The sequence below is a fragment of the Euphorbia lathyris genome, chromosome 2 (assembly GCF_963576675.1).
Source record: "Euphorbia lathyris chromosome 2, ddEupLath1.1, whole genome shotgun sequence".
NCBI lineage: Eukaryota > Viridiplantae > Streptophyta > Magnoliopsida > Malpighiales > Euphorbiaceae > Euphorbia > Euphorbia lathyris.
Window position 1 is genome coordinate 23257117 of NC_088911.1, and position 18265 is coordinate 23275381.

An 18265-nucleotide genomic window follows, 5' to 3' on the forward strand; every position below is an offset into this window, starting at 1 on the left:
CCCAATTCTGGCAAAAGTGGGACCCGTAGCTTATAATTTCGAGTTACCCCAGTGGATGTCAATCCATCTAGTTTTCTATATCAGCAACTTGAAATAATACCATCCAGATCCAATAGATGATCAGCACAACAATTCTAAAAGACCACCAATCATAAAGAAAGCACTCGCCATTAGAGAAATCGAAGAAATCCTTACAAAACGCATAACATCAGCATCACAGCATCTTATAAAGAGTATCTTGTTAAATGAAGAGCTCAATGAGAAGAAGAAACCAGTTGGGAGAAAGCCACCGACCTCCAACCTTTCCAGCACAAGATTGAAGACTTCATCTAGACCCGTTCAACGAGGACGTCGTACCTCTGAGTGGGGGAGAGTGTAAGGGGGGACTATCCTTATAATCATACTATATAATGGGGGGGGAGAGTGACTCTAGTGTAGCATTCAAACATTGTAATGCTCATTGACCCAAGACCTTAACTTGGTATAAGAAACACTATAGGGGGAGTGACCTGTCACTAGGTATGCCGATATTCTACCATCTCTAATAGTCACCCCCTATACTACTATACGGGATGTGACCTCTTGATGTAACACTTCTGCTTATATATGAATAAGATCATCCGTGTATTGTTTATTCGTGTGTGCCCTATATGTTGCCCCATGATTGTGTATGAGTGTAATCGTTGCCTATGTGATTATATCGTATGTATGCTACAATATCCCATATATATAGCTCATGTCTAACCCTTATGCGTGATTATTGCAGATAGGGTGATCTATTCTTTTTGGCTGGCTTACTTCGGGAAAGACAAGTAAGCGTCATACGAATCCCTTAGATTGGCCCCGTGACACAAAGCACACACCAAGATTTGATTAATCCCCTAACAAGCCTAATAGTTAAGTAACGACAACTTATAAAAATACAATCAAATCATATTATAAAAATTAATTCTCATATTAAATTATTCCATTGAAATCATAAAATGTTCCCCTAAAATATATGTATGGACTGGAAAATGTAATAGGTAAAACCATATCAACTATTCAACGTTTAATATTATTAATTAAAATTGATTTGAGTACTTAAATTAGATTAGCCACAAACCAAGAAATTGGAAAAAGTATATAAAAAATGTTGATTATTAATTTACCCCATCCATTCCATTATATAGGTCATTCTATCAAATTAGTTTTTTCCTTAAATATAAGTCATTCTAGGATTCCAATAACTTTTAGTTTAATTTTTTGATCCAAATATTAAATTTTTTTGTATTAGTACCTGTGTTTTTTAATATTTCAATGCTTATTCTTCAATAGTGACATTAGAGAGATTTTTTTTAGTTAATCAATATATTTCTTAATTTGTATGAAATGATTATATAATGGAATATAATGAAATGAAGGGGTATGATTTATGCGTTTTCCATGTTTGGGCATAATTAGTGAACTAAGTAATTATTTTGAACTTGTGTTACTATTGCGAGTCCTATCTTACACTGATCAAATCAAAGGGAGTGAAGTGGAGTAGAGTATTCTAGACAATTCCAGAATCTTACTTGGGTTACTATTGTGAGTCCTACTACACTGAATCAAATTAACTACTTATGAAGCAAGTAGAGACTTTCCAACTTATTTCCTTAATTATATAAACATTCTTCATCCTTGTCTATTCCTTCATCAATGCAATTCCATTCAACATATCATCTTCTTTGTCTTTCATATCTCCTGTTTTGGGAAGAGGAATGAACTTTTCATCCGGTGAGCCATCCAAAAATCTCTTCTCTTATATCTGTTCTTTGTTTAATGTTTTTTATTTCCGTAGATATGACAACTCCAATACGATCAACAAAATCTGGAGTCGGGTTTCGATTTCATCCGACTGATGAAGAACTGATAGATCATTTTCTGATCCGAAAAATAAACGGTGATGGTGATGATGATGATTTGGGAATTCCTGAAATCAAAATCTGCGATTATGAACATTGGGAGCTTCCTGGTAACTTCTACATATCTTTTCCAATTTTTCTCTTGTTTCCTATACAATGTGGGATTAATGCAGAACATCAATCTTAGATCTTGTCAAGAAAGAATCAAATGATGAAGCTTGGTATTTCTTTTCTCCTTGTGATTATAAGTACAAAGATAGCCTTCGGTTCAACCGGAGAACCAAGGCCGGATTCTGGAAACCCACCGGAAAAACTCGAAAAGTTATAAGGAAGGGTACCAAGAAAGTTATTGGTACTAAAAGGACTCTGGTTTTTTACAAGAAACAACACAGTAAACAGATTAGAACTAGTTTCGTTATGCACGAATACGACATCGTTGCCAAGTCCAAGGTACAAAAAACTTGCATTTCGTGAGCTTAATTTGAATATTGTGCTTGTTTTATGGTGATTTGATTATGGTTTTACTGGATATGAAATTAGGGGAAGTCGAAGTTCTGTCTGTATAAATTGAAAGTGAAATCGGAAGACAATATTGAGTCATCTGATGAAATTGCTTCGCCGGTTAATTCATCTTGTGAAGAAAGTGATGAAAATGAGTTTGGAAGTGAAAAAGGCTACCTACATGGTGATATGCCAGAATTAGTTAGCATAGAAACTCATGATTTTGAGTATCAGAATGATATGTTAGTCTCAAAAGGGAATTTAGCTGCAGCAACACCTTATTCCGGATTAGAAATTAACCAGTCAGAACCTACATTTTTAGAGGTAATTAAGCAACATTCTCACAGAAAGTTTGTAATTTAGTCCTAATTTCATTCTTTAATGTGGAATATGATCTTGCAGGAGCAGGGTCCAGTGACCTTCTTTGATGAGGTGAAGGCATGGCAACTGGCTGGGGAAGAAGGCAGCATTAACACTGGAATTTTGTCTCCTGGCCCTGGGAGCATTGATGATTGCCTTGCTTATGACTATAACTGGTACCTCTGTGCCTGATGATAGACACAGCTTCAACCTGCAAAAACTCCATTTTGTTTTTTGTTTTATCCACTGTTTCACTGTCTGCAGCAGCCTGTTGTTGTGGAGATGTTTGTGTAGAAGTTTAATTGGTTGTATAGGCTACAAGTTAGTAGTTGTGGTTGGGACCAAAAAGTGTTCCTGCAGCTGCATGTACTGATCATATTGGAAATGATTCTAATATTGAAAAAGATGTGTAATTAATGAATCTCCCTCCGGCTTCAACTGCAAAAACTCCATTTTGTTTTATCCACTGTCACTGTCTGCAGCACCCTATTGTTGTCGAGATGTTTGTCTTCTTAATAGGAACAGACGAGTGATGTTTATATCCTTAATTTTGTCTCAATCGTTTATTAATGGATGGGGATCGGTTAATCTTAAAATATTATCTCTTAGAATACCTTTTATTTTGTTTGTTAATACAAATTAGTTGTTGTTGGGTTCAAAAAGTGCCGCATGTACTCAGATTTTGGCTTGATATTACTGCGTATTGGAAATGATTCTAGTATTGAAAAAGATGTGTAATTAATTAATTAATGAATTTCCTTTTTTTTTTGGTACTAATAATGATTACATTAAAAAGTTACCCATGGAACCATAAGTCAATACTGTTAGTCAACAACTAAGTCAATCTCTTCTTAATTATTTCAAATATTTCTCTAATTATCTATTAAAACATTGATATTTTGCATTTCTTTAAGGAAAACATAATTGGTAAATTTCAGTTATTTTCATAAAAATGTTGCTTTAGCACAAGGATGACTACTGATCAATATACTTTTTATTATTAAAAGTTAAAACTAGTTGGAGGGTGAGTCCTAACATTTTACCGGTCTGCGGGCAAAACAAGAGATTCTCAACCTTTTTTTTTTAGTGGAAATTGGGCTCCTATCTCTTGATATTTATGGTCGGCTGTGTAAAGAAGACGAAGGAAGAGAGACAAAAATGGATGGAGAAAATATGAAGTAAGAGAAAGAAAATTAGGAAAAGAAAAGAGAAGTTAATTAAGGGTAAGAATGTAATTTTAATATTAGTCAAGCATATAAAAGTAATAATGACGTGGACATGGGTGGGGTTCAACCCTTGCCATTATCCCATCAATTAATCAACTTCTTTGTTTTAAAATAGAGAACAGAGATCCGGGAGAAAAAAGAGTTTGATCCTCAAATTTTATATTCAATGAAGTGGTTTTTATATTCAATAAAGCGGTACGATGAGGTAGCATAAATTCTTAGAATTTTAATAAAAAATCACCGTACCTTCCAAATCAATATTATATAACTTAAATAAATATTCATATAATAAAATATAGGTATTTTTACAAATAAAGTTTCAAAATCAATTAAGATCATAAATTATCAAAATCATAAATCATAAATTAAATTTCAGAAAAAACAAAAAATATCAATTGCATTTCCATTATATGTTTTAGAAACTGTGAATATTTGATGTAGACTGTAATAATCTCTGTATTGATTCAAAATGAGTTTGAGGAGGAGGGTTTGTTCAACCGAATGATTTTCAATAGGTTTCAATTAATGATTTTTGTTCAGAATGAGAACTTAATTAATGATTTTTTCTTAGTTCAGTACCCTGGTTAATGATTTTGATAATTTAAATTTTTAATTGAATTTTTTTTTTGAGAAAATGCTTGTAATTCCATTAGATAAAAAATAAAGAAGTACAACAAGTAAAATGTAAGGAATAAAACCTCATATGATTACAGACTAAAACAAATACAATATCCACGAATGGATGAAAATGACTACAAAAAGCAAAAAGAACCCATAAAAGGCACAAAAAACACAAAACTACAATATATTTCTCGTTAATCCAAATCAGTAGAAAGACATCTGCAATCCAAACTTCATCATTTAAACCATTCCGAATATTCGGATCTGAGTCTTTTTTTTATGTTGCAACCACGTGGATTTATTGATCTACGGATAAGATAAATCATTTCCGCTCTTGCTAAATCCGAAAGCATAAACAACAGAATAATAGAGAGCAGATACAATCAGCTCTTGATAAATCATTTCCGCTCTTGCTAAATTTTTAATTGAATTTAAAACTTTAATTTGGAGAACAAATTAATATTATATCTAAAATATACAATTTTATTTTCATCTCTCTATACAATAATAATAATAATTTTTAATTATTTTATTTTTGTGTTTAAAAGTATACATAGTAAGTGTTATTTCCATGTTATCAAATTTTATTGATAACAACTGACCACTGAAAATCTTGTTACTAATATTTAATATTGGTTTATTATGGACATAAATATATATAACAAGCTTTACTAAGTTTTTTATGAGATTTTTTTTAATTAAAAGTTGGGTTACAGGCTAAGATCGGAATGCAAAGATCCCAACTAGGTTGGCAACTTCACAAAACCAATAAAAAGCCCAGACCCGAATTTTATTAAAATGAGGAAAAAATATAGGAGAAAGATTAAGAGAAACGAAATTATTCTAAACAACATATCATCAGAAATAAATCTATTGCAAAAAGCTGGTGCAGAATTCCACCAAACAATATGATCTGTTGTGACGCCAAATTTAGCCAATGCATCAGCCGTTCTATTTCCTTCGCGAAAAATATAAGTAACATTTAGATCCATAGAAGAACAATGCCGAAGACAAGCAATCCAATCATGTCGCAACGCCTAAGTTTTTTTTTTATGAGATTTAACTTTGATTAAATTATGATTTAGTTTTATAGTCCAAGTCTTTCAATTTAATATATATTTTTATTTCAATATTTTTTTATATTATTTTTTGTTTATAGTCTTTCAATATATATCTTTTTCATTTCATTTTTCTTTATTTTTTTCACATTTTTTTTTTGGTAAGAAGGGAAGAAAAAAAACAAACAAACAAAAACCTAACCTGGGATCAGTCTAGGAAGACTGACCCCAATCCTATCCTCAAGAAGAGAATGTAACAGAAAAGAAGGAGGAACGGAAAGGGTAGAAACACCTAACATCCCCCCATGCCCAGCAGCTGCCAAGCGATCCGCCACGCAGTTTTGCTCCCTATAAATATGGGAGAAGGTAAGAGAATCGAAGGCAGGACGAAGCCTCAAGATGGCTTTAATGAGATTCTGACTCTTAAGACAAACAACTTGTCTATCCGAAATCCTGTTGATAGCCTCCAAATTGTCAGACTCCACCGAAAGTCTTTTAACACCCATGCGAATGGCGAGTTTAATGCCAGACAAGATCCCCCAGAGCTCTGCAGTAAAGGAGGAGCCCGTACCTAAGTTATGGGTAAACCCAGCCAGCCAGGCGCCACCAGCATCCCGAAGAACTCCACCAGCAGCAATTCTGCCATTTTCATATCAATATGTTGAATAAATAGTTTCTATGGAATTAATAATAATAATTGAATTAATTATATAAATAATTTTTATGAAATTAATAATAATTTAATTGAGTTATCCACCAGACTGGCTGATTTTGAAGTGAAAGTATTCAGGATTAATAAGTTTAATGAGGTGAGAAATGTTACTATAATCTTGTATTTCTCATTAAAAATTAAAAACCACTAACTATTACATTTTATATTTGTTGCTAGGTGTATTGAGCAAGCAATCTTGGGGACTAAGTAAAAAGGACACAACAAGTGGATGAATCACAACCATAGATCAAATCTGGAGATGATGGATGGTGGTGATTACTTTGGGGGATAATTTGGTAAGGTGGTACTCATCACAAGGGGATGGGGTTCTTCGAGAATGCTCCAATAATGGTAAAAGTCCATATTATCCTCCAAACTTGCGGAATGACCAGATTACCCTTGGTTAAGTGAAAAGTCACTAACCCTTTTGATTTATTATCTTTACTGTATTTGAGTCAGATGATATCTTCTCTTAATACGTAACAAGACTTTGAGAATCCAAAAGCCTCTTCTTCTTCTCTTTCCATTTCGAACCTGAACTCCATCTTCAACCCTTGTTCTTTCGTTTTCTTTACTGTAATAGCCTCCCTCAAACTAGGCTTGATAGGGATTCTTCAAACCGAGTTTGTTAATGAGAAAACGGAGGTGCGGTGAGTGTTGGGCTTTCGTAAAGAGGTCCGCGAGTTGTAGTGAGGAGGAGATCGGCATGAGGCGGATGATTCCGGCTTGTACCCGTTCACGAATCACGTGGCAGTCAATGTCAATGTGCTTTGTGCGTTCGTGGAAGACGGGATTTTGTGCGATATGCATGGCGGATGTGTTGTCACAGAAGAGCAAGGAGGCCGTGGTCGGAGAAAGGCGGAGATCCTTGAGAAGACTTCGAACCCAGTGAATCTCGCAAGAGGTGGATGCCATGGCCCTGTATTCAGCTTCTGAGGATGAACGGGAAACAATGTTCTGTTTCTTAGATCTCCAGGAGATGAGAGAGGTGCCGAGAAAGACGGCGTAGCCGGTAATGGATTTTCTGGTCTCTGTGCAAGTGGCCCAGTCGGAGTCGGTGAAGGCTTGAAGTTGCAAGTCGTTGCATGCGGGGAAAAAGATACCCAGACCCACCGTCCCCTTAAGGTACCGTAATATCCTATGAACTCTGTTTTGATGGTCGGTGTTTGGCTGGTTTAGATGCTGTGAGAGTTGATTGACGATATAGGAGATGTCGGGCCTTGTATGCGTGAGATATAATAGTTTGCCTATTATTTTTCTGTAAGATGTGATATCTGTGATAGGATTTGTGTTTGGGGGTGGTTTGTGGTTTGGTAGTGCTGGGGATGAGGTTGGTTTGCATGCTAGAAAATCCATCTCTTGTAACAGTTCTAATACGTATTTTCTTTGTGACATGTGGAGTCCCTGCTTGTTCCGAACGAATTCGAAGCCAAGGAAATAATGGAGGTTTCCAAGGTCTTTGATGCTGAAGGAGTTGTCGAGATATTGTTTTGCCAAAGTGATCATGTGCATGTCGTTCCCTGTCAAAATAACATCGTCGATGTAAATGAGTAAAATTGTAATTTGATCACCTTCATGCTTGGTGAAGATGGATGGATCTGCAACAGATTGAACGAAACCCATGTGTTTGACGGTGGCCGTAAGCTTGGCATTCCATTGGCGGCCCGCCTGCCGGAGACCATAGAGGGATTTATTGAGCTTGAAGACCTGCTTTGGGTTCGCAGGAGTCATCCCCGGAGGTAATTGCATGTATATGTCTTCATTGAGATCTCCATGTAAGTATGCGTTGTCTATGTCAAGTTGATGGATATACCAGTTATTTGATGTTGCTATTACAAGTATGGCTCTAATAGTTGTGAATTTTGCTACAGGTGCAAAAGTAGCAGTAAAATCCACTCCCTCTTGCTGCGAGTAACCCTTGGCTACGAGGCGGGCTTTGAACCGTGCAATGCTGCCGTCGGCCTTATGCTTGATTTTGTAGACCCACCGGCATCCGATAGGTCTCTTCCCCGTAGGTAAAACTGTCAGATCCCATGTGTTGTTTTCTTCGAGAGCGTCAAGTTCTCTTCTCATGGCTTGTTGCCAATTTGTGTCTGACTTGGCTTCTGTGTAACTCGCAGGTTCTCTATGGCAGGCAAGGTTGATGGAAAAAACACGTTTAGTGGGAGATAACTTGTCGTATGAGAGGAACTTGGATATGTTGTGTGGTGAATTCGTGGGACAAGGCACGGCGGAGCTTTTTTATCAAGGCCAGGTGATAATCTTTGAGATAAGACGGGGGCTGTCTCTCCCGTCGGGGTCTGCCTGTTATATTCTGTGGTTTTTCCTCTGTTATTGTGCCTGTTGTAATCTCTGTGGTGCCTTGGTTTTCCTGTGCTTGTGTGATATCAACATGTTGGATTGTATCTTGAAATGCATGATCCTCCTCTGTGTCAACCTCATCATCTTGCATTGATGCCAAATGTAGTGTGTCTAGTTCTGCCTCACTGCAGGATGATGTGATTGCTGTTTGATTTGTGAAAGGAAAGTGTTGCTAAAAAAGCTTGACGTTCCTGGAAAAGAAAACATCATTAGTCGTTAAGTTTAACAATTTGAAGCCTTTGGTGCCATTTCTGTAGCCTAGGAAGACGCATTTAATTGCCCTGTCGGTGAATTTGGTCTTGTGCCGATCAAGTGACGAGGCGTAAGCTAAACAACCAAAGACCTTGAGATTTTCTAGGCTACTCTTTTCACCATATAGGCGTTCATAAGGTGTCTGTCCCTGAATTGGTGTTGAGGGTAATCTGTTAATAAGGTAAACAGCATGACTGACTGCTTCTGACCAGTATTCTTTGGGTAGGCAACTTTGAAACATGAGTGCTCTAGTAGTGTTCATGATGTCCAAGTGTTTTCTCTGTACCCTGCCATTTTGTTGAGGTGTTTCTGGACAGGATGTTTGATGAATGATACCGTTTGTGGCATAGAACTCCTTCATGATGAACTCGGGCCCATTATCTGTTCTGATTGCTTTTACATTCTTGCCAAACTGATTGCTGATATATTTACAAAAACACTGTAGTGCGTTGCTTGCCTCACCCTTGTTTTGCATTAACGTGATCCATGTATACCTGCTATGATCTTCAAGTATGGTTAAGAAGTAATGTTTGTTAGAATGTGATTCTCTTACGGGACCCCAAATGTCGGCATGAATCAAATCAAAACATTGCTTTGCTATGCTGTGACTTAAAGAAAATGGTTGCTTTTTCTGCTTGGATCTTTGACAAATATCACATGGTATTGCCTTTAGGGAATCAAAGTCATTACAGGATAAGTTTAGGCCTTTTAATCGCTCGTAAGAGGGATGGCCAAAACGTAAATGCCATACATCGGTTTTGATTGAATAAACAGAATGGAAACTAGGTACTGGATATTCCAGGTAATATAGACCTTCATGTTCTCTAGCCAAGCCAATCCTCTTCCAGCTGGTTGAGTCCTGTATTGCACATACTGAACCCGTTATCACTACGCATAGTTTCCCTGTATTCAATAGCTTGCTAGTTGAGATCAAGTTATAGTCAAAAGCAGGTATGCACAATACGTTATGCAAGATGAGTTGTGAGCTAAGGACCACTGTGCCTATGTACTGAGCCTTGACCCTTTCCCCATTTGGCAAATTTACCCAACAGTTATCTATCCTTGTAAATGACTATTATCCAACATGATGAAACAGAGTTAGGTTTTAAGGCTTTACCAGAACTTTCTCCTTTAACAAAGGTGTTAACGCTGCTACTCGAGGCCAGAGCTTTCCCTGAAGGCTTCTGTGGCAATAGGGCAAGCAGTGTGTTGTACTGCTCCTTGGTGAGGGAGAAAGGTTCCGTGTTAGATTGCCTATCATCCTCCTCTCCTGAGTCTCCGCAATCCCTGTTCTGAGTTATTGTTGCATTGGCCTTTGATTGATTTGTTCTGAAAGGAGCTCATTTGTTTCTATTGCCATAGTTCGGTGGGTATCCATGCTTTTTGAAGCATATTTCTTCTGTGTGACCTGTATTGCCACAATATGTACACAATGGTGAAGTTTTGCCATTTGTTTTGCGAGTGTTATACCTTGAGTTGTTTGGCCTGTTGTTTTGTCTATTTTGTGTGTTGGTGATTCCTGCGAATGCATTGCTTTCATTTCCATCGTTGGCTTTGACAGGTGCAAGACCTATTTGCCGTTTGTGCTGAGTGGCCAATGCGAAAGCTTTGTTAAGGGAAGGCAAGGGCTCGATCAACAGAATCTGTGAGCAAATTATAGAGTAAGAGTCGTTCAGCCCTTGGAGAAAGGTGATGACTTGGTCCGCGTCTTGCTGGTCACGGAGGATTTTGAAGGCATCACAACTGCACGTCTGCCTGCAGGTGCATTTCGGCATTGGTCTCAGATTCATAAGCTCGTCGTTGAGGATCTTCAAGCAGGTATAATAATCTGAAACGCTGCCATTTCCTTGTTTTAGATTATGTATTTCTCTGCGTAGCTCCAGTATTCTGATCGAATCCGTTTGTGCAAATCGCTCCTTCAGGTCTGCCCAGACTTGATCTGCCTTGTCGAGCCACATGATGCTACGGGCTATTGAATGTGACAGTGCATGGTGGATCCACGACATAACCATGTTATTGCACCTCTCCCATTGGGTGTACATGACATCGTCGAGTGCCGGAGCTTTGATGGTGCCGTCGACAAAAGGGAATTTGTTCTTCGACATAAGGGCTACCTTGACCGCTCGTGACCACTGATGATAATTAGGCCCGGTGAGGACTTGCGACACCAATGCAAGGGCCGGGGTTTCATTCTGGGTCAGATGATAGGGGCTATTAGACGTTATCACCGGAGTAGCCATATTGCTTAAATGGTGGAAACTTCTAAGCAGAGTTTTGCTCGGATACCATAATAAGTTTAATGAGGTGAGAAATGTTACTATAATATTGTATTTCTCATTAAAAATTAAAAACCACTAACTATTACATTTTATATTTGTGGCTAGGTGTATTGAGCAAGCAATCTTGGGGACTAAGTAAAAAGGACACAACAAGTGGATGAATCACCATCATAGATCAAATCTGGAGATGATGGATGGTGGTGATTACTTTAGGGGATAATTTGGTAAGGTGGTACTCATCACAAAGGGATGGGGTTCTTCTAGAATGCTCCAATAATGGTAAAAGTCCATATTATCCTCCAAGCTTGCGGAATGACCAGATTACCCTTGGTTAAGTGAAAAGTCACTAACCCTTTTGATTTATTATCTTTACTGTATTTGAGTCAGATAATATCTTCTCTCAATACGTAAACAAGACTTTGAGAATCCAAAAGCCTCTTCTTCTTCTCTTTCCATTTCGAACCTGAACTCCATCTTCAACCATTGTTCTTTCATTTCTTTACTGTAATAAGGATAGAGATTGGAATGTTACAGTGAGCTAAATTTATAAAGAAAGTAATCAGATGGCTGACTGGATAACGAATTTCGCATGATGTATTTCGTTGGTTATCACGAGTGTGACCAAAATATTCTTATTGGGATGGTGGTGTACGGTTGGTTAATGAAGAAAGTAGTTAATTCTTTGTATTTCTTTTGGCTCTGCCTTCTAATATATATAAAAAAAAAAATATAAAGTAATTGAGTAAACATACAACGTTAGAATCTATTAAAATTAAAAGTAACAAATGTTTAGAGTAGTGTGCTATTTGTGCGCTTACTTTATAAAAAAACAAAGTACGATCGTCAAATACCAAACCGCCTCAAGGAAGTGGTCACTTTAATTAGAATCCAATTATTTCAACTATTTTCCATATCTCTGTTCTTTAACTCATCTTCTTCCTCCACCAACTACATTATCCCACTGTTCCGTCCTTTCTTCTGCCTCATCCATGTAAGTTTCTGCGCTTAAATCCCTTGCAATCTCAAATAAAAGCCTATTCCTTTTCCTCATCCTCTTCTTCAATCAATTATTGCTACTTTTTTCGAAGACGAATCAACATAAGCATATAATTGCTGACGAATACAAGATGATCTCCGATCATCCGTTATCTCAACTCTCCCAACACGGAAATCTTCTGGAACTTTACTTTAGATTTCGTCGTTGCAAGTGATTTGTGATTCCTTAAGTGATTGAGTTTTTAATTTTTCATTTTCAAGGAGTTACCTTCTTTTGCCCTCGTTATTACCCCCAATTTCATATATGGAAAGAAGAGCACCGCCAAAACCATCAATTCCACCTGTTGGCTATAGATTTCATCCGAATGATGCAGAATTGGTTGGTCATTTCTTGAAGAAGAAGATTCTTGATTCTGGTAGCGAGAATATGCCGATTGCTGAGGTTAAAGTCTGTGATTTCGAGCCCTGGGTTCTTCCTGGTAAAAATTTACATTTTTCTCTGCAATACTCTTGTTTCTTATTATGTTCACTGTATCTGAGTAATGGAAATTTTTGCTTATTCATAGATCAATCCAAGGTGAAATCAAATGATAAATCATGGTATTTCTTTTGTCCCCGGGATTTTAAGTATGCAAATAGCCGGCGAACTAACCGGAAAACTAAGGCTGGGTTCTGGAAACCCACTGGTAAGCCTCGGAAGGTGAAAGGCATTGGCACAAAGGAGGTTATCGGTACCAAGAGAACTTTAGTTTTCTATGAGAATCCCTATTCTAAATCGGTTAAGACCAAATGGATCATGCATGAATATGAATCTATTCAAGTTCAGGTGAACCTAACCTTACTCTCTCTTATTAGACAGATTGAATTTATTGTATGAACTGTTTGATGATTTGGGGCTCTATTGAAATTTTAGCTTTCAAGCTATTTAATCCAATGCTTGAAATGGATACTGGAAAGATATTAAGGACCTATGTTGCACGGAAACTCCTCTTTAGCCGCGTTTCAAGTCCATTTCTGTTTTGTTTCATCACGGAAACTCCTCTTTAGCCGCCTTTGCGTTTCCCTTTCCGTGCAACATAGGTAAGGACTAAGGAGTGATGAAAATAGCATCTAACAAAGGGCTTGTCTTAAGTCCTTAAACACAACTATGATCATAGATATGTAAGTCAGCCTATTATTGTGGTATATAATACCATAAAATCAGCATAAAGCTTGAAGTTCTTATCTCCAGTAAATCAGCCTGAAAAACTGTAAAGCAAACTTGACATTCCAGATATGTCCCTTAACATAATGGATTTCTATCATGTATGAATGTGGTTATGACATTTTTATACGTTGATTTTGATTATTTGTGCAACAATTCGTGTAGGGAAATTTTGTTGTCTGTAAATTGAAGCTTAAGCCAGATGAAAAGATAAAAAAGGTCAAAACAAAGGAAATGGCTGCAGCTTCGCCTTCAACTTCTGAAAGTGTGATGACTGTGACTTCATCTTGTGGTGAATACGAACCTAATGAAAATACTAGTGCTGATATTGAAGGTCATAATGTGGATGGCATGGCTGATGCTTCAACCCATGAGAATGATAAACACAGTTGCTCAGCGGTTTTTGATATCGGAGACCCATATTCAAATGAGGTGACCTCTTGTTCTGGTTGCGATGAAAGCGAACCAGAATACCCTTTGATTTATGGTGCTGAATGTCACAATCCGAATGAGATGACTGCTACAATGACCTTTGGGAAGCAAAAGTTTAGTGGCGAAGAGGCTTATATTTTCAAAGGTCAAAATTCAGATAAAAATATCAATATGTTTTGCTCAGAAGAAAGCGAATGGAGCCCTTTTGCGACATCACCTGATTGTGGAAATGGAAATCAAATTCAACATGTTGAGACTGATTTAACAACTCCTCCAGTTGCTGCAGATTTAGAAGTTAATGCTGCACAACCTTCATTAGATGTAAGAGATATCTTGCAACCTTTTAACTTTCGGATTTGGCATTATAGTTTTGTTATCTGATACATATCATTCTGCAGGTTCATGGTCCGCTAACTTTTTTCGATGATATGAAAATGTTGATTGAGCCAAAAGGCAGTCCTAATTCTCCACTTTTTACTTGCAATGAGGATTAAAGGAAGCCTTTCAAGCACCATCTCGGTGCATCTTAACCCAATACAAAAGTCTCCAAAACAAGAGCTACTCTGCGCAGCCTTGTACCTCTTTTGTTCTATTTTGACACAGCACAACATAGTAGTTTGGTGAATTTGGTGGTTCCTAAATGGAATAATCTCTAGTAAGTACAACTCGTTCCTCCAGTTTGTCCAATTTATGTACTAATGCCTTCCAAAATCCATAGTTTCGTTCTTATAACGCGATATATGTATATGTATATGATACAAAGTAAGTGTGATGGTGTCATGATATATGATGGGGATATGATATAGTAACACATGGGTGTGTGTGAAATGGTATAAGATGTAACACTATACATGTTCATATTATGAGATAGTAACACAGTTGTAAGCACGGATTTTCGGGTTATTAAGCTGTGATGAGGTTATATTGCATATCAGTAAATGTACAATCGATCTATATGGCTGCTAAATCGAAACAGGAGAATAACAGTTTGTGTTTCTATGGCATACTTCTTTTGAATGCTTCTACAGTTCTACGCCAGGAAGAAGTTATGTTTGAAATATCTCATGTGTGTGGCATCACAAGGAAATGAAAGTACTCTAATTTTGAATGAACCATGAGCCAGATGCTATATAATATAATAGTCAAGGAGAAAAAAAATGAGAGTAATTTTATAAGAGTTAGCTTATGTGGCACTCTCATTTTCAAACAAAATAAAATAATGGAATTAAAGTGAATTACTTTAAGTTGTTCTACAATTGCTTTATAAAGTGAGTCAAAAAGGTGTTTAAATTGCTAGACTTTCTTTTAAATTTTGAATTCTTTTAAATTTTGAACTGTAGTTACTAGATAATTAATAAAATTTATTAATGGAATTAATATTTATTAATAATTTTATAAAATGTTTTAGTTTCAAGTAAAATAATTGAGGAAAAGAAAAAATTCAACTGTTGATCTATGAGAGTGAGTTTTGTTTTCATTTGAAACGGATAGATAGTTTTTCTGAAAGAGAAGAAATGAGAGTAATTTTAGAAGAGTTTTAGCTTGTGTGACACTCATTTTAAAACAAAATAATAATGAAAATGAAATTAAAATGAAATTAAAATGAAATTAAGGATAGAAGTGAATTATTTAAAATAGTTGTGTAGGTGAGGTGCAAAGAAGATGTTTTTTTACTTTTGAATTGTGATTTTGAATTATGATTATTAGAGAATTATATCTCATTCATGGAATTAAATGAAATTAATGTTTATTAATATTTTTATAAAATATCTCAGTGGTTGATAGGTGTTGAATACATATCACTAAAACATCATGTTTTAAATGAAACTAGCTCTGAGCTCGTGCAATGCACGTGATTTATAAAATAATTAATCAGTTGAACACCACTTGATGAATATATAACCTACAATTTATTTCTATACAAATTCTATATAGTAAACATAAATATAAATTAGATAGAAAAACAATCACTTGAGTTTATTATTCCAAACTCAACCTTATTTATAAACTATGTTAAAACTATGCTAGAATCTTATAAATACATGAATGACTTTTTAAGATTTGTTTTCAAATCATTTTTTAATTGATTTTTATTGATATAATATTAAATAAATAAAAGGTTTGAAGAGTACTGATATTTTATAATAGTTTTAATACTTCATTAAATCAAATATCACATTTTTATTAATAATGTCCAATAATCAGATCAATAAAAAGAATAATGTAAACTACTTCATTAAAAATGATTGACATAAAAAAATAATTGTCAAATGTCACATTTTTCTTATTTAGGATAAGAATCATAAAGTGTTATGTAATAATGATAATTACACCTTATTATAAATACCACTTACTGATCATACATATTCATATTCGCATATCAACAAAAAAAAAAAAAAGATTCGTATGTTTAATATTTTTGGATTTTTAGAATGTAAATTATAAAGTAGATTCCACATGGATATAACTCATTTCCACGAAACTGCCCACTTGCAAAGCTATATTTTGCTAAATGAGAAGCTTTAGCTTTTACAGGCAATTGAAACAAATATATGTGCACATTAAAGCAGCAGGTTATGTAAATATATATAACTTTTCGAGATCATCTTGGATCTCCTCGCAAAGAGCAAACACAATGGAAAAGTAAAAACTCTATAAGCAAATAATGTTTCAGTGGCATGTTATAAGCTCTTGTAGTAAAACTAAAGTTGGTTTGAAATTAAACTTTTTATTATAATTTTGACTTCCTGGTTCACAAAATTACCTAGATAGGTTACCTAGATAGGATTTTTCACATATAGAAAGAAGAAGACATTAAAATCCAAAAGCAATGGGAAATTAAAAACAAAAATTAAAGGGAATAAAAACAAAATCCCAATGGCCTTTAATGCTTGAACCTTTTGCATTAGGTAATTTAGCTTATTACCTGATGATATACATCAAAATTTCACTCTCATAATTGTCCAAATTTGGAAACGTATCTGCAAAACAACAAACCAACTATAAGAAAAGAGAGGATTCTGTCTTGAGGAAGAGACATGTGAAGAATTGCTGTCGCTGAAACCACCACATGGTTTGTATTGAACATAATAACGGAAAACAAAACATAAAGAAAAAAAAACAATGGTGATTTGTTAATGGAAAAAAAAAAAATCACAAATGCACGATGCGGAACCTTGAAAGAAGCCAACTGCTTCTGCTCTACTGATCTGAAATACACGGTATGTTGTATGTATATATACAAATCTTGTGATAGGTTTAGGAAAACCTAATTGAAGTTTAGTCCTAATACAACTCTACTGAAACCCTAATGTAATATGCAGAATAGAATTTAAGCCAATATAATAGCAAGCTGTTACGGGAAAGAAGAGATAAAGGATATGAAGCAGTTAGAAATTTGAATATTTGAGGAGTGTGAAAATTGCAGAGTAGTGGAAGAGAAGAAGTTGAGGTAGAGTGGGTAACTTGGAGGATAAATTGTTTTAAAAAGGAAAATAATAGATGTTCGGAAAAATTAAATCAAAATTAAATCAAAATTCTATTAAATTGATAAATAAGCTTCTTGTTTTCTTATTGTGCCACATAATATTTGATAGCTTAATATCATGTCATCTGTTACTTTTGTTCCACACTTTATATATATAATAGATTGATATTACTAACAAATCACGTCGTGGCAAAAACTTGATCAAGCTATTCAATTGAACTGATTAGTTATTCATCTTATGATTTATTAAGGTTTGGTATTTTCTACTTCATTATTGACATCTTTATTAACCGATCGTTTTTTCATACAATTGAAAGGAAAAAATGGACCATCTTTACTTAGGGTTAATCTCCAAAATGAACATTTTAAAAGAAATATTCTCAATCTGATAATAGTTAGTAAATAATTTTTAGGGGGCTGTTTTTTATAACTCTGTAATTAAAAACAACATCATTATAACGGTGACCTTGTCGTAATTGTACAAAAGACAAAAACAAAGTTGCTTATCTTTTGTACCATTACGGCGGACACATTGCCTGTTTGTAATCACAGAGTTAAAAACAACCCATCGAAGAAAATTATTTCCTAACCATTAACATGTTTGGAATAATTCTCTTAAAATGCTCTATTTAGGGTTTAACTCCTTTACTTGATCGTTTGCCATAAAAGGATAAGTTAATGAATTTACTGTTTTTGCCACGTGGATGTGCAAAATAATGAGTTGGAAAAAATTTCAAGATATGACGGGGTCGATCTAAATCCTCAACTAGGCCATGTGGAGTAAAACAAAAATGTATTTTGGAAAAACGGCATAGGAGCCCTAACGGTATTTTTTCGAAAATTTGGCTAGAAAAACCTTGAAACTGTAAAGGTCACTAAGGGTCCCACAT

At 35.4% G+C, this 18265-nt stretch overlaps 2 protein-coding genes across 3 annotated transcripts; both read left to right on the forward strand.

Moving 5' to 3' along the window:
- Positions 1-1696: 1696 nt before the first annotated feature.
- LOC136220457 (NAC domain-containing protein 62-like) lies at positions 1697-3302 on the forward strand. The gene is made up of 5 exons (XM_066008270.1): positions 1697-1758; positions 1823-1996; positions 2074-2336; positions 2427-2711; positions 2790-3302. Exons 1-5 carry the CDS (start codon positions 1743-1745, stop codon positions 2937-2939), a joined length of 888 nt encoding a protein of 295 aa, XP_065864342.1. The 5' UTR covers positions 1697-1742; the 3' UTR covers positions 2940-3302.
- An 8791-nt stretch (positions 3303-12093) lies between these two features.
- Positions 12094-14819, forward strand: LOC136217316 (NAC domain-containing protein 96-like). Of its 2 annotated transcripts, XM_066003920.1 has the most exons (5): positions 12094-12247; positions 12514-12731; positions 12819-13078; positions 13622-14209; positions 14287-14819. In XM_066003920.1, coding segments are annotated over exons 1-5 (1164 nt in total). In that variant the 5' UTR covers positions 12094-12245; the 3' UTR covers positions 14383-14819. The 2 variants fall into 2 exon arrangements, with proteins under 2 accessions (XP_065859992.1, XP_065859993.1); XM_066003921.1 differs by having other exon boundaries at positions 12100-12731.
- The last annotated feature ends 3446 nt before the right edge of the window (positions 14820-18265 follow it).